The sequence below is a fragment of the Lycium barbarum genome, chromosome 10, assembly GCF_019175385.1.
Source record: "Lycium barbarum isolate Lr01 chromosome 10, ASM1917538v2, whole genome shotgun sequence".
In the NCBI taxonomy this organism is placed as follows: domain Eukaryota; kingdom Viridiplantae; phylum Streptophyta; class Magnoliopsida; order Solanales; family Solanaceae; genus Lycium; species Lycium barbarum.
In genome coordinates, this window is record NC_083346.1 from 70,709,580 (window position 1) to 70,726,081 (window position 16,502).

Here is a 16,502-nt window from a genome sequence, read left to right on the forward strand (position 1 = left end):
GCCAGGAAGTCTTTTGCTGCTATACATGTTAGTATTAGAAAATGCTTTTGGATGCATGTTGGCACAAAATGACGAAACAAGCAAGAAAGAGAGAGCCATCTATTACATCAGTAAGAAGTTCACACCCTGGGAATCCAGGTATTCCTTGGTAGAAAAGACGTGTTGGGCTCTGACTTGGGTGTCTCAGAAGTTAAGACATTATATGGCTGCGTACATGAGTCATTTGATCTCAAGAATGGATCCACTAAGGTACATCATTCGCTAGCCTATGCCTATAAGGAAGTTGGCCAAGTGGAAAATGCTATTAAGTGAATTCGACATTCAATACGTCGCACCGAAAACAGTCAAAGGGCAAGCATTAGCAGATCTACCGGCAGGAAGCCCAGTAGATGACAATCCCGTACCTGTGTGGACTTACTTCTCGGATGAAGAAATAATGAAGATTGAAGACGAAGAGAGTGAATATGAGTTAGGATGGAAAGTATACTTTGATGGAGTGGTCAACTTTAAAAGATCAGGAATCGGAGCCGTCTTGGTTTCAGATTCGGGCAAATATTATCTGGTGGCAACCAAGTTGAGCTTCAGTTGCACCAACAACATGGCTGAATACGAAGCATGTATCTTGGGTCTACGTTTAGCCCTCGACATGGATGTAAAAGAACTTCAGGTAATTGGCAATTCGAATTAGCTAATCCATCAGGTTCAAGCAGAGTGGGCCACCAAAAATGAAAAGAACATATCGTATGTTGGACTTGTGCAAAGATTGGCAGATCGGTTCCAAGAAGTCAAGTTCAAACACATACCAAGAACCCAGAATGAGTTTGTTGATGCGTTGGCAACAATAGCATCCATGATTCAGCATCCCGACAGTAGATACATTGATCATGTCAAAATTGAGATCAGAGATCAACCAGCCCACTGTGCTATCGTAGAGGCGGAGGTTGATGGAAAACCATGGTACGTTGACATTTGATGGAAAACCTTGGTACGTTGACATTAAAATGTTCTTGGAGAAAGGAGAATATCCCGAAGGAATCACCTTAAATCAGAAGAGGACTATCAGGAAGTTAGCGAATGGTTTCTTCCTCAACAAGAATGTCCTGTACAAAAGAACTCCAAATTTGGGATTGCATAGATGTGTTGACTCTGTCGAAGCTACAAGAATGATTGAAGAAGTGCATGTGGGAACCTGCGGGCCTCACATGAATGGGTTCATGCTAGCAAAGAAGATTCTAAGAACTGGATATTACTGGATGACTATGGAGAGTGATTGTAGCAAATTCGTCCAAAAATGCCACAAGTGTCAGATTCATGGAGAATTGATAAAGGTCCCTCCGACAAAACTGAATGCTATGACGTCACCTTGGTCATTCGCCATTTGGGGCATGGATGTCATAGGACCAATTGAGCCAGCTTGTCACGACCCGACTAGGGGCCATGACGGGTACCCGGGGCTAACCACCGAGCACCACTCATTCTATTACTTACCATACTCATTAAGCGTACATTCATTAATAATCATGTGCTCATAATCATAGGAAAATCATTTTTCGTTTGGAAACATAAATACTTTTATGTACATAAGCCCTTCGGCTATCAAAATAATAATATAGATACAATAGTAACATCGTGAGACCATACTACCCACACATGCATATCTACTAGCCTCTACTAGAGTGCTAGACATATAGACGGGATAAGACCCCGTCGTGCCCAAAATACATATATATATATACACACAAAAGGATAAACCAAATAGCACCTCCGGAGAAATAGAGTGCTCCTGTGAATCCGTTGATAACTTCTACGAGTCTGGATCACCTCCCTGTCTACCTGTGGGCATGAACACAGCGTCCAAACAAGAAAGGACGTCAGTACGAATATTGTACTGAGTATGTAAGACATGAATGAAATGAACATGATAGAGAAATCATAAGTCATAAGATGAAGATACAACCTGCATCACTTTTAAGGGTGGATACATTTCATACATATATCATATATATATAATCATAGTACATGTATCAGCATAGCGCATATATCGTCGTATCATATAAATCATCATCGTTAACCCGCGTCCGGGTAACTATCATATGCCGCCCACTAGTGGTGATCATGCCCGGCCCTCTAGGCTCGGTGTAAACATAGTAGCCCGCCTTAGCAGTGACATGCCCAGCCATTTAGGCACGGTGTAATCGTATGCAGCCCGCCTTCGCGGTGACATGCCCGGCCAACTAGGCACGGTGGAATCGTATCGTCATACATTCAATCATAAACTCATCATTATTACACATCTCATAGGCATATCATAACTTAACATCATCATACATTCATCATTAATCTTACATTAGGACTGGGAGATAACCATGGTTATGTCGAGGTGACATAAGGTCGTGAACCCGACTACGTTATGGAGTGATCATAATTGTCATGTCTCACCTTGGAGGAACTAGCCTTTTAAGATGAGTGTATACAAAGAAAAATCATCAATAGAACTATACTTAGCATCATTAGCTTCATGAACATCTTATATTCATTATCATACTCGTATTGTATCTCCTTTCTTTATCATGTGCGTATGTAGCTCTGTATAGTCATGGACTCATAATTTCCATTGGATAGGAAGATCAAGGAAAATTTTGAAGATTCATGCCTTATAAGGAAAGGATTAGCCTTACATACCTCTTTCATTTAGCTACTCTATCGCTTGAACGTTCCTCTCCAATATTCATGTTTCTACCTTCAAGAGAGTTTATACTCATGTTAGATAATCGATAACATAAGCGTGTTTGAACTAAAACTATAGAAATTTGAGAAGCATCTCCTTTATTTATACTACTTCCTCCATATCATATACCAACTCCTAAATGTCAATAACATTCATAATATCATCATCAATAACTTTTATCAAATTCCTCATTATCCAATCCCCACAATTTCCTCTCAAAGTCATCCATAATTATGATCATAGCACAACATTACATTCACCATCATCTAACATTTCTCTCATGCTCTCAACATCATTCATAACATTTTTATAAGCACAACATATCAAAGATCATGACTCATCTGAAGCTACTACTCAAAATCTGATTATTTTCATCTTTGTAACCCCATTTTCTATTTCCTTTCATAATCTAAGTCTTCCAACCTCTCAATACCATAAACAACATGGAATGATCATGAAACTTACCTTAGATAGTGTGGGAATGAGCCTTGAGTGGAAATACTTCACTTGAGCCAAAACCCTAGTTTCACTCCCAAGAGAATTCTTGACTTGGAGGAACCCTAGTGAGCTTCTTGTACTTGATTCACTTGAATTCTTGATATTGATCTTTGCTATCCTTTGTATTCTTGTATATGAAGTGTATGGAACCGTCTAGAAGCTTGGAGAGAAGTGGAGAAGTGGGAACATGTATTTATAGTTGCAACTTAATCAGTCCGTCGAGACTTATACGGACCACTTATACGGTCCGTATAACATTATGCGGTTCGTATAAGTGTCCGTGGTTCACCACCATGGAAAACATTGTTGATGTTGGGTTAGACGGACCCTTATACGGTTCGTATAAAGTTTCACGGTCCGCATAAGTGATCGTGGTTCACTATCAGGCAAAATACCACCTCTGTTGGGTGTTATACGGAACCTTATACGGTCTGTATAAAGTTCCACGGTCCATATAAGGTGGTCATGTAACTCACAGTTTTTTCGAAGTTGTCCTCGTCGTTTCATTTGATCTCCAATCCTTATACAACCTTCTTAAAACTTGTTTAGTGCTTCATCAATGATCTAAACATCCCTATAATTCGCCCTCGAGGTCTTACCAAACAATTCTTAACGCAATAATTTACGAAACCTTTCCTAAACCCCACTTATACTCCAATTTTCCTATCATTCCTTATTACATCAATTCATATGGCTTCAAAATCTTAGCGTATGCATTCTAAGACCACTAAATATCCGTCTTATAGTCTTAAGAACTTCCTGTTACCCTTAAGCTCGCATTGGTTCATTCACTACACGACGACGTGAAATTTCCAAGGTGTAACACAACTGCGTCAAACAAACGCCATTTCATTTTGGTCGCCATAGACTACTTCACCATGTGGGTGGAAGTGGCATCTTATGGATCAGTAACAAAGAAAGTAGTCGCAGATTTTGTGCGCAATAACATCATATGTCAATTTGGTATCCCAGAATCAATCATAACAGACAATGGGGATAATATGAACAACCACTTGATGAAAGAAATGTGTGCGCAGTTCCGAATCACTCACCGGAATTCAACCGTATACCGGCCACAAATGAATGGGGATGTGGAAGCCGCCAACAAAAGCATCAAGAAAATCCTCTGAAAGATGATTGATAACTACAAAGACTGGCATGAACAATTGCCTTATGCATTACTGGGATACCGCCCTACTACCAGGACTTCAACTGGAGCCACTACGTACCTGTTGGTGTATGGCACTGAAGCAGTAATACCAGCCGAAGTAGAAGTCCCTTCATTTCGAATAATATAAGAAGCTGAGTTAGACGATGCGGAATGGATCCGCAAGAGGTATGAGAAACTGGCTCTGATAGATGAAAAAAGGATGATTGCTGTTTGCCATGGTCGACTATACTAACAAAGGATGGCGTGAGTTTTCAACAAACATGTGAGAACTAGGGTTTTTCAAATCGGGAAATTGGTGTTCAACCGAATATTCCCTAATAAAAAAGAATACAAAGGAAAGTTCACACCAAATTGGCAAGGCCCCCATATGGTGCGAAAGGTACTATCAGGAGGAGCGGTGGTACTTGCAGAAATAGATGGTCAAGAGTGGCCAAGGGCAATAAATTCAGATGCCATCAAAAGATACTATGCGTGAAGAAGAAGACAACTGCGAGGATTTAGAGTTTCCATAGTTTAGGTTTTCTTTAGTTGCATTCCCTTTGCTTGTAATTTTGCATTTTTCTCAGAAAAAACCAAATTCAAAATTATGTACGAACTACGCGAGAACCTGATTCCCTATACTTATAGGGGATACGTAGGCGCTTTTCCAAGCTCGGTCGCTTTAACCAAAAATTTCAAAATTACGTATTCTGAACTACGTTATGATCTGATTCCCATTATGGAATACGTAGGCGCTCTTTTGAGTTCGGTCTCACAAAATATTTCCAATATGTTTACCCCGAACTACATTTTGACCTGATTCCGGAAACGAGATATGTAGGCGCTCTCCCGAGCTCAGTCATTCCAAACAAAATTCCATATAAACCTTAGAAAACCTCAGAAATGATTTAGCAAAAGAAGATAAAGGTAACCCCACAAGGAAGTTGGGGCCGAATTTTTGAGAGGACCTCAAAAAATTCTTTTAAAAATATCAGTTCTAAGGAACGGACTCATTAAAATTTCTATACTAGGGCAGATTTTTGAGAAGGGTCTCAAAAATTTCTTAAGCGCGGTGAAATCAAGAAATGACAAGTACACACTTACACTGGGGAAAAATTTTTGAGAGGGTCTCAAAAATCCTTCGACATAGCGAAACTCGAGTTGGTATAAAGATGTATACAAACTGGGGAAAAAATTTCAAAAAGGATTCAAAAAATTTCACGAGTCGAGATCAAGAAGAAGAAGAAGAAGAAGAAGAAGAGACGGAAGACCTTGCTTGAGTAACTAATGTCATGACATTAAAAGGGCGTATATAAACTATTATTTTCAAAAAACATCATTTCACAAAAAACTTTTCTTAGCTCTGCTAGAAAATAAAAGATTTTAAGGAAAATGAGCATCTTTTCATGCTGAGATATGAACGGAGGAAGTCCGCACGCAGGAAAAGCGATTGACCATATAGGAAACTGACAAATTTTTCTATGAATGCAGGAACAAACAAGCATGGATGTTTTACACTAACTCGTTTGCTAGAATATTTAAAACAGGGTAACGACAACAAGCCAAGTGAAAAAGAGGCGTCAAGGAACAGTAGCGCAAAAGAGTGTACGAAAGGGTTATGTTACACCTCGTACTTTTAGAGCATGAGCACGCCGCGTATTTCACCGTATTGATGGAGTACCGGAGACGTCCCTTGAATTTTTGAAAGGTAAAGGCCATGGGAAGTACGTAATAAGGAAGTAAAGGATGAATTAGGATCTCGTAAGTCATAACCGGAAAGGTCAACCTTAGAACCAAAGGACATGACCCTTATCAAGTATAATTAATGATAAATATCATGTATGGAAAGTTTTGGAAGATTCCGGGATCAAGCAAATCGTAGAAAATAAGTTTATCGAAAATTTGGAAAACATTTGGCGGAATTTTGGACAGAAATTTTGGGTCAACTTCAGAGAGGTATATCTCCTAGTATATCAGGAGTTTTAAGGTGTTTCAGAGCCTAAAATGAAGTTCATCGAGTCTAGTTTCCAACGCAACAAACCGTTCGTCGATAAAACATCGGAGTAGGGAGTTAGGGGCAAATTAAAACAGACTGTCAGAAGCCCGCGAACCTACGCATAAATTATAGAAACCACTTTAAAAGGCCCAACAATTTCGGCCTATTAGCCCAAAACCGAATTGGACTATTATATATACCCCTTAAGTCATCTAACTCATCATTTTTCATCAATTTCTCACCATCTCTCACCTCCACACCTCTCTATAACTTCGTACAACATTTATCCAATCTTCAAACCTCTCTAAACATATCCTAAATCCTCTAGAATATTCTTTCAACTTCTACAACATTTACATATATTCCTACAAGTCTATATGACAATTTTGGTCATTTTATTTCATTTTAGCATAGCCTAAGTCCTAGGAAGTCCTAGAAACTCCTCCAAATGTATTCCAACATATTTCCAAGCCCAAACCAAGGATCAAAGTGAAGATTAAAGTGGTTAAGGGTTTCCAAGTGAGGTCTAACCTTGTCTTCTCTTCTTGAAGATGTTGGGGTGAGTATTTTTAAGGTGGAGAAACCATGGAATTGAAGTGTTCTTAAATTTTGAGGTAAGGTTTCATATTAGTTTTATGATTATAAGTTTATTTGGTAATTATGTTAAGATTTGAGGAGAAGGAAATTGGAGAAAAAGTTCAAATATGCAATTGATGATATTTTGAGTTGTGAATTAACTTGAGTTATAATTATTAGTATGTTTTGAGCATAATATTGTTATGAGGGATACTAATGATGTTAAGGAATTGTCGTATACGAGTATATAAGGGGTTGTATAAAGTTGTTGTTATGGATTGATTATGAAAAGATGTTTTGGGATTGAATTAAGTATAGTTTGAATGTAATCTTTTAATTATGGAATTGTTGATGTTTTATTATGTTTTGGGAGTTGTTTTGAAGATTGGAGGGAGTAGAAGATATAGGGGAGATACTGCCCGAATTTCGGCAGATTCTAAAGGGGTTTAATTTGAAGGTTTAAGATAAGCATATGACGATAATCCTAACAATAATATGAATTCTCTTGAATGTAGATTACGAGCTTGGGAGGATAAGCGTTAAGTAGTTAAGCAAACCAAAAAGGTATGTTAAGGCTAACTCCTTTCGTTCAAAAGGCATGATTCTTATGTTATGATTCCATATATGTTTCCATAACCTTCTTACTTCCAAAAGTTAGAAGTTCATGATTCTTAAAAGCTTCTTATGATACTAAAGATGAGATGTTTTCTATGATGATGACGATTTTAATTCTAGAAATTCCAAAGCTTATGGTTTTAATGCTATTATGAGATTATTGAACTTATTTCATGATTTTCTCGATTTTATTCATTGTTGTTGATCTCACCTTATAATAATTGTTCCTTCAAGGTGAGATATAGTGATGATGATTGTTCCATAATATAAATCGGAGGTTACCGACCTTACGTCACTCTGATAGAGTCGTAGCTTTTATTTGGGCTCTCATGTATGCTACTTATATTATATTATATTATATATATATATATATATATATATATATATATATATATATATATATATATATATATATATATATATATATATATATATATACAGGGGATATGGGGAAAGGTGAGGCGTTATATACGTATAACCACCTGATCAGTTGGTATACTATGATATCGTCCTGAACGCGGGATGCCTGGACGAAGGATATATGGGTAAATGGATCGGGCTACACATTCCGCAGCAATATTATATATATATATGGATCGGGATGCACATTCTGCAGCACTATTATGTTATATATGTATATGAGAAATGTTTTCTTTTGAATGCTAAGCATGCATGGTTTTCGCCTTATGAGGCAATCAGATGTACAGGTTATCTTTATCTCTTGTTATGTTCTATATTTCTTATTATGTTGTTATTCATGCCTTACATACTCAGTACACTGTTCGTACTAACGTCCCTTCTTGTGGATGCTGCGTTCATGCCCGCAGGTAGATAGGTAGATGGATCTGACCCCTAGAAGTTTCATCAGCGGTTTCTCCGGAGCACTCCACTTACTTCAGAGCTGCAGTCTATTTGGTATTGGTCCTTATGGTCACTTGTATGCTATGTAGAGGCTCGTAGACATGTTGTAACACCTCGTAGCTTCGGGCGAAAGTTTGACTCATAAGATGATAATATAATGGAACCAATATGAGGGGTATAGGAAGTGTTTTGAAAACCAATTAAGTCATAAGAAATGTCTTTGGGCAAAGAAAAGTGGGAAGCCACTCTACGGGGCATGTTTGCATGTGAGTTTATAGAAGGTCTTACTTCCAACGACCATAACCCCTTTATTAATTGATAATTTGGGAAAACTTCCTTGATGAAAGTTGTAGCCCATTGAAATATCTTTCCAACGGTATATTATGGGTCTTGAACGGAGCTATGCACAAAAGGTTATGGCCATTTTACAACAGACTGTTCGGCAGAATATCACCCTCTGTCACACTTTGCGGCGCAAGATGCGGCCCGCAAACACGACATGCGGCCCCGCAGTTCCGCCGCAAAGTGTGCCAGAGAGATTTTGTCCAGAATTTTCTGGACTACTTTAAATAAGACCCAACTCGACCAAAATCATATTTTTCATCATTCTTGGTCAAGAAAACCTCTAAAATACTCTCTAACATTCATCCACAAGAAAATTCAAGGGAAATCCATGATCAATAACACCAAATCCATGAACCCAAGTGTATGAAACCTAGCCAAAGTTCATCTACTTCAAGAAAACCCAAGGGAAGTGAAGTAGGATTTTGGTGCTAGAGGAGTAACTCCACTCAAGACTTGTTCAACCACTATCTAAGGTAAGTTTCATGACTTTATCATGATGATTAAAGTGTTGATGAGTTCTTGGGAGAATAGTAAAAGGGTTTGATAAAGAGAATTATATGAACTATGCTAGGGTTTTTGGATTGTTGACTTGGGATTGTTGTATTCATATGGGTGATGAAGAATGATGTTAATTACATCTAATTAAGATTGTAGAATCACTTAGAAGTAATATAATGGGAATTGGGTGAAGAAATCACCATTAATGGAGACTGTGGAGCTTCATGCCCACTAAGTGTTTGATAAAATGCTTAGATGACCAAAGCATGAATATTATTGCTAATATAGAATCCCTTTTACTTGTATTGATATAGATCAAAGTTGAAAGGGTTGACGAACATTGTATTACGCTCAAAGGCTGGAATTAAGGTATGTGAGGCTAACTATCTACGTTAGGGAATATTCATGATTCTCCCTCTGCCTCATTCTTCATACTTGTCCGCAATTTGACTCAGCATATAGTTTAGCCCTAGTTTCATGATATGATATAGAACTGTTATCTTCTAGGGTTGCAGTTACATAATTCGTTCATGGTTGTCACTTTGAACATCATGAACTCAACACGTAATCTTTATAGACTTATGCATTGTTATCACATGAGTCTCAGTCAGTGTATAACCAGTTATTTGCATAAGTCCTATAATCAGAAACAGTTATCATGCTATCAGCTATAGCCAGTCTCAGTCTTGTAAATTGTTAATGTTGAATACCTGTATCTGTATTTTTGGGCCCTAGGCCACAGTTTATGCATACGTATTGCTTGGGCCAGAGGCCACAGTTTTTGTGCACATTATTTGGGCCCCAGGCCACAGTTATGTTTACAGTTTTACAGGTGATTCTTCATCTAGAACAGGGAGTACTTCAGCTTCTTGTTTTCCTGTTTAGTTCAGTTTCAGTTTCAGTTTCAGTTTCAATTCCTGTATTTTATTGCTTCAGTTGCTTTACATACCAGTACAATTCAAATGTAGTAATGTCCCTTTTTATTGTTTGGGGGCTTGCATCTCGCGATGCAGGTAACGAGACACAGGTTGACGACTCAGCTAATTAGGAGTGCACGTATCAGCTACTGGTGAGCCCCACATTCCTTCGGGGCGTTGTCAGCTATCCAGTTATTTCAGTTTATAGACAGCTCTATCATTCAGTACTCTTAGAGGCTTCATAGACACAGTTCAGACAGTTAGATATTTATTATGTTTGTCTTGCTGGCAGTTGTTCAGTTGTTTTGGTTTAAGCCATGTCGGCTACGTTCAGATATTTTAGATTGTCTAAGTATTTCCGCATTATGATTTCAGTCAGACCTTTAGTATATCAGTATGTGTTTAGTTTGTTTCCACGTTCAGTTATGTTTTTGATATCACATGTTGATTCAGCCAGCCAGTTGGTTCGCTCGGTCACATGCAGTTAGGCACCGAGTGTCGTGTTACGTCCAGGCCCAGGTTCGGGGCGTGACAAAGCTTGGTATCAGACCCCTAGGTTCAAGTGTCTTAGGAAGTCTATGAAGCCGTGTCCAGTGGGCTCTCTTTTATATGTGTGAGGGCCCCACACATATAAACAGTTGACCACCATGACATTCAGGATTTGTTTCACTTCTTTCATACTCTAGTTCGTGCAGCTAGAGTAATGCTTTTAGGAATCCTTCTAACTCGTGCGAATTACGTATTTCAGAAATAGCTCCAAAGAGGAAGTACAACAAGAAAAATACGGCTACTAGCCAGAGGGCTACCGTTGACGCATCAACAGAAGGGGGTACTCAGGCCCAGGCAGGTGCCACAGCTAATGTCGCTGCTACGCCTCCCAATACTTCTGATGCAGATGTTAGAGGAGCTATTCAGCTACTCACTCAAATTTTGGCAAATCAGGCCCAGCGACAGGAAACGGACCCTAGCTCAGGTGCTAGTAGTGGGTAAAACAGTTCTAGGACTCAGGAGTTTATGCGGATGAAGCCGCCAGTGTTCACAGGGTCAAAGAAGGAGGAAGACCCCCAGAATTTCATTGATGGACTCCAGAAAATATTTCGTGTGATGCATGCTACTGATACAGACGCAGCAGAATTCGGAGCTTTCCAGCTGCAAGATGTGGCCCATATTTGGTATGAGACATGGGAACAGTCCCGAGGGGAGGATGCACCTTCTGCTACTTTGGACGAATTTGCAGACGCTTTTATTGAACATTTCATGCCAATTGAGGTTAGAGAAGCCAAGGCTATAGAGTTTGAGAATCTAAGGCAAAAGGACATGACTGTTCAGGACTATTACCTCAAGTTCATGTCATTGTCCAGACATGCCCCTCATATGGTTCCTGATATGAGAGTCGTGGTTAGAAGATTTGTACTTGGACTTAAACCCGAGTTGCACAGGGATGCCAACACAACTCCTCAGAATGACAAGATGACTATTTCCAAGATACTGGCATTCGTGCAAGGTAACGAGACAAGAATGAAGGAAGAAGAAGCCCTACAGAAGCAAAAAGATAGAGAGTTTAGCAAGAGGGCTAAGTCTGCTGGTAATTTCAGTCATGGGGGATCTCAGGGTGATGGCAACCGTCAATTTTTTAAGAATAGGTCATCAAGACCTGCTCCCTCAACAGTTGGTGCTCCATTTCAGAGGTCCAAGTTTAACTAGAAAGACCGGAACTTCGGAACGGCAGGCTCACATTCACAGGCCAACATGACCAACCGTGGTTTTCAACACCCTACTTGCAACACTTGTGGTAAGAAACATTCAGGAGTATGCCGTTTGGGCATGGATGGTTGTTTTGGGTGTGGTCAGCCGGGTCATTTTCTGCGAGATTGTCCATCCGCAAGACAGAATACCGGAGGTAACAGTAATATAGCTCAGTCCACAAATTCAGCAGCTCCCCGAAATTCCCAAGCCCAGCAGGGGCGCGGGGCAGCAAAGTCTGGTAATACGGGCGGTGGTCAGAATCGTCTGTATGTACTGTCAGGTCGCCAGGATACAGAGGCTCGTGGAGATGTTGTCACAGGTATGCTAACAGTCTTCACCTTCAATGTATTCGCTCTTATGGACCCAGGATCCACTCTATCTTATGTAACCCCGTATATTGCTAAGAAATTTGGGATAGAACCCGAAAAGTTGCAAGAACCTTTCGAAGTATCCACACCGATTGGGGAATAAGTTATAGCTAGGCGTATCTATAGAGGTTGTCCAATGTTAATCTACCATCGCAGCACCATAACAGACTTAATAGAATTGGAGATGGTAGATTTTGACGTAATTATGGGTATGGATTGGTTAGAGTCATGTTATGCCTCTGTGGGTTGTAGAACCAAAACTGTGACATTTGATTTTCCCGATGAACTTATAGAATGGAAAGGTAATTCAGTAGCACCTAGGGGTAGATTTATTTCCTACCTTAGAGCCAGAAAGATTATCTCCAAGGGGTATATTTATCACTTAGTTCGAGTCAGGGATGCAGATGCCCAGACTCCAGCTCTTTAGTCAGTACCAGTTGTCAGTGAATTTCCAGAAGTCTTTCCAGATGACCTACCCGGAGTCCCTCCCGATAGGGAAATTGATTTTGGAATTGACCTACTTCCCAGCACTAAGACGATATCTATTCCACCGTATAGGATGGCCCCAGCAGAGTTAAAGGAGTTAAAAGTTCAGTTGAAGGATCTTCTTCATAAGGGATTTATAAGGTCAAGTGTCTCACCTTGGAGCGCACTGGTCTTGTTTGTCCGAAAGAAGGATGGATCCTTGCGTATGTGTATAGACTACCGCCAGTTGAACAAGGTCACCATTAAAAATAAGTATCCTCTTCCCAGAATAGACGACCTATTTGATCAACTTCAGGGTGGTCAGTGTTATTCCAAGATTGACCTCAGATCAGGCTACCATCAGTTAAAGGTTAAGGAAGTTGACATTCCAAAGACCGCTTTCAGAACCCGTTATGGTCATTTTGAATTTCTTGTCATGTCGTTTGGGTTGACGAATGCACCAGCAGCTTTCATGGATCTTATCAACAGAGTATTCAAGCCTTATCTTGATTTATTCATTATTGTGTTTATTGATGACATATTGGTGTATTCCCGTAGTGAGACAGATCATGCAGAGCATCTCAGAATAGTGTTGCAGACTCTCAAGGATCGTGAGCTTTATGCAAAATTCTCAAAGTGCGAGTTTTGGCTCAAATCAGTGGCCTTCCTAGGCCATGTAATTTCAGGTGAAGGTGTTAAGGTGGACCTTCAGAAAATTGATGCTGTCAAGAACTGGCCCAGACCCACCTCAGCATCAGACATCAGAAGCTTCTTGGGCCTGGCAAGTTATTATAGGCATTTTGTTGAGGGATTTTCCTCAATCTCAGCTCCGCTGACTAAGCTGACTCAAAAGAAAGTCAAATTCCAATGGTCAGATGCTTGTGAGCGAAGCTTTGAAGAGTTGAAGAAGAAATTGACTTCTGCTCCAGTTTTAACGCTGCCAGAGGGAACTGAAGGGTTCGTGGTTTATTGTGATGCTTCGGGAGTTGGTCTCGGATGTGTCTTAATGCAGCATGGTAAGGTTATAGCTTATGCATCTCGTCAGCTCAAGGTTCACGAAAAGAATTATCCGACTCATGACCTAGAGTTGGCAGCTGTAGTTTTTGCACTTAAGATATGACGTCATTATTTGTATGGAGTGCATGTTGATATTTTAACAGATCATAAAAGCCTGCAGTATATCTTCAAGCAAAGGGAGCTGAATCTTAGGCAAAGGAGATGGCTCGAATTGCTTAAGGATTATGATGTGGATATTCTTTATCATCCGGGGAAAGCGAATGTTGTAACTGACGCTCTTAGTCGACGTTCCATGGGAATTCTAGCCCACGTGGACGTAGATAAGAGAGTTATGACAAAGGAAGTTCACCATTTGACCAATCTTGGAGTTCGACTTACGGACTCCGAGGATGGTGGTGTGGTTGTTCAGAATAGGTGTCTTTCCTCTTTAGTCGTGGAAGTCAAGGAGAAACGGTTTAATGATCCCTACTTGTTGCAGCTGAAAGAGGGGATTCACAAGCATAAGACAACGACTTTCGAACAAGGGGGAGATGATGGTACCTTGAGGTACCGAGGCAGATTATGTGTTCCACATGTAGATGGACTCAGAGAGCGAATCATGTCAGAAGCTCACAATTCCAGGTATTCCATTCACTCAGGTTCCACTAAGATGTATCACGATCTTAAGGAGATTTACTGGTGGAACGATATGAAGAGGAATGTGGCAGATTTTGTAGCTAGGTGTTCGAATTGTCAGCAAGTGAAAGCCGAACACCAGAGGCCTGGCGGCTTGGCTCAGAATATTGATATTCGTGTCAGGAAATGGGAAATGATCAATATGGATTTTGTATCAGGTCTACCTCGTTCAGCTAGGAGACATGATTCTATTTGGGTGATCGTTGACCGGCTTACTAAGTCGGCGCACTTTTTGCCAGTCAAGACCACAGATTCAGCAGAAGATTATGCCAAGTTGTATGTTAATGAGATTGTCAGATTGCATGGGACACCAGTGTCCATTATTTCAGATCGTGGTGCTCAGTTTACAGCGAACTTCTGGAAATCCTTTAAAAAAGGATTGGGTACCAAGGTGAACCTTAGCACAGCTTTTCATCCGCAGACAGATGGCCAAGCAAAGCGTACTATTCAGACTCTAGAGGACATACTGAGAGCATGCGTCTTGGATTTCAAAGGTAATTGGGATGACAATTTACCTCTCATTGAGTTTTCTTATAATAACAGTTATCATGCTAGTATTGGGATGGCACCATTTGAGGCTATGTATGGGCGAAGGTGCAGATCACCAATCGGTTGGTTCGAAATTGGTGAACCAGAGTTGTTAGGACCAGATTTGGTTTATCAGGCTATGGAGAAAGTCAAGTTAATACAGGAGTGTTTGAAAACGGCTCAGAGTCGCCAGAAGTCTTACGCAGATGTGAGGCGAAGGGACTTAGAATTTTCAGTTGATGATTGGGTGTTCCTTAAAGTCTCACCTATGAAGGGTGTTATGCGATTTGGCAAGAAAGGGAAGCTCAGTCCCAGATATATTGGACCTTACAGAATTTTACGAAAGGTCGGTCTAGTAGCTTATGAACTTGAGTTGTCACAAGATTTGGCTGCTGTACATCCCGTGTTTCATGTGTCCATGTTGAGGAAGTGTGTGGGAGATCCGTCGTTGGTTGTTCCTGCTGATACTATAACAGTTAAGGATGGTTTGACGTATGAGGAGATCCCCGTAGCCATTCTTGACCGTCAAGTTCGCAAGTTGAGAACTAAGGAAGTAGCCTCAGTGAAAGTCCTGTGGAGGAGTCAAAAAGTTTAGGAAGCTACATGGGAAGCCGAGGAGGATATGAAATCCATGTACCCGCATTTGTTTCAGCCCGCAGGAGAGATTTATGATGAAGCACCAAGATTTTGAGGTATGTAAGCTTTCTTTTCATGCTTTGGGTCGTGTGTGGCCAATTTATAGAGCTATTGTGATGTAGCCCTGTGAGGCAATGATATTATGGGTTGTTGTGACAAGTTGGTAGGGCCATATTACAAGGGAAACTCTGGCGAAATTTTATAGAATCACGAATGCTTATCATTCGAGGACGAATGATCCCAAGGGGGGGATATTGTAACACCTCGTAGCTTCGGGTGAAAGTTTGACTCATAAGATGATAATATAATGGAACCAATATGAGGGGTGAAGTGTTTTGAAAACCAATTAAGTCATAAGAAATGTCTTTGGGCAAAGAAAAGTGGGAAGCCACTCTACGGGGCATGTTTGCATGTGAGTTTATAGAAAGTCTTACTTCCAACGACCATAACCCCATTAGTAATTGAGAATTTGGGAAAACTTCCTTGATGACAGTTGTATCCCTTTGAAATAGCTTTCCAACGGTATATTATGGGTCTTGAACGGAGCTATGCACAAAACGTTATGGCCATTTTACGACAGACTGTTCGGCAGAATATCACCCTCTGTCACACTTTGCGGCGCAAGATGCGGCCCGCAAACACGACATGCGGCCCCGCAGTTCCGCCGCAAAGTGTGCCAGAGAGATTTTGTCCAGAATTTTCTGGACTACTTTAAATAAGACCCAACTCGACCAAAATCATATTTTTCATCATTCTTGGTCAAGAAAACCTCTAAAATACTCTCTAACATTCATCCACAAGAAAATTCAAGGGAAATCCATGATCAATAACACCAAATCCATGAACCCAAGTGTATGAAACCTAGCCAAAGTTCATCTAATTC

At 40.2% G+C, this 16,502-nt stretch overlaps 1 protein-coding gene across 1 annotated transcript; it reads left to right on the forward strand.

The window, feature by feature from the left end:
* Nucleotides 1-298: 298 nt before the first annotated feature.
* On the forward strand, nt 299-11,174 carry LOC132613034 (uncharacterized). The gene is made up of 3 exons (XM_060327095.1): nt 299-667; nt 1,277-1,328; nt 10,933-11,174. Exons 1-3 carry the CDS (start codon nt 299-301, stop codon nt 11,172-11,174), a joined length of 663 nt encoding a protein of 220 aa, XP_060183078.1.
* Nucleotides 11,175-16,502: the final 5,328 nt, after the last annotated feature.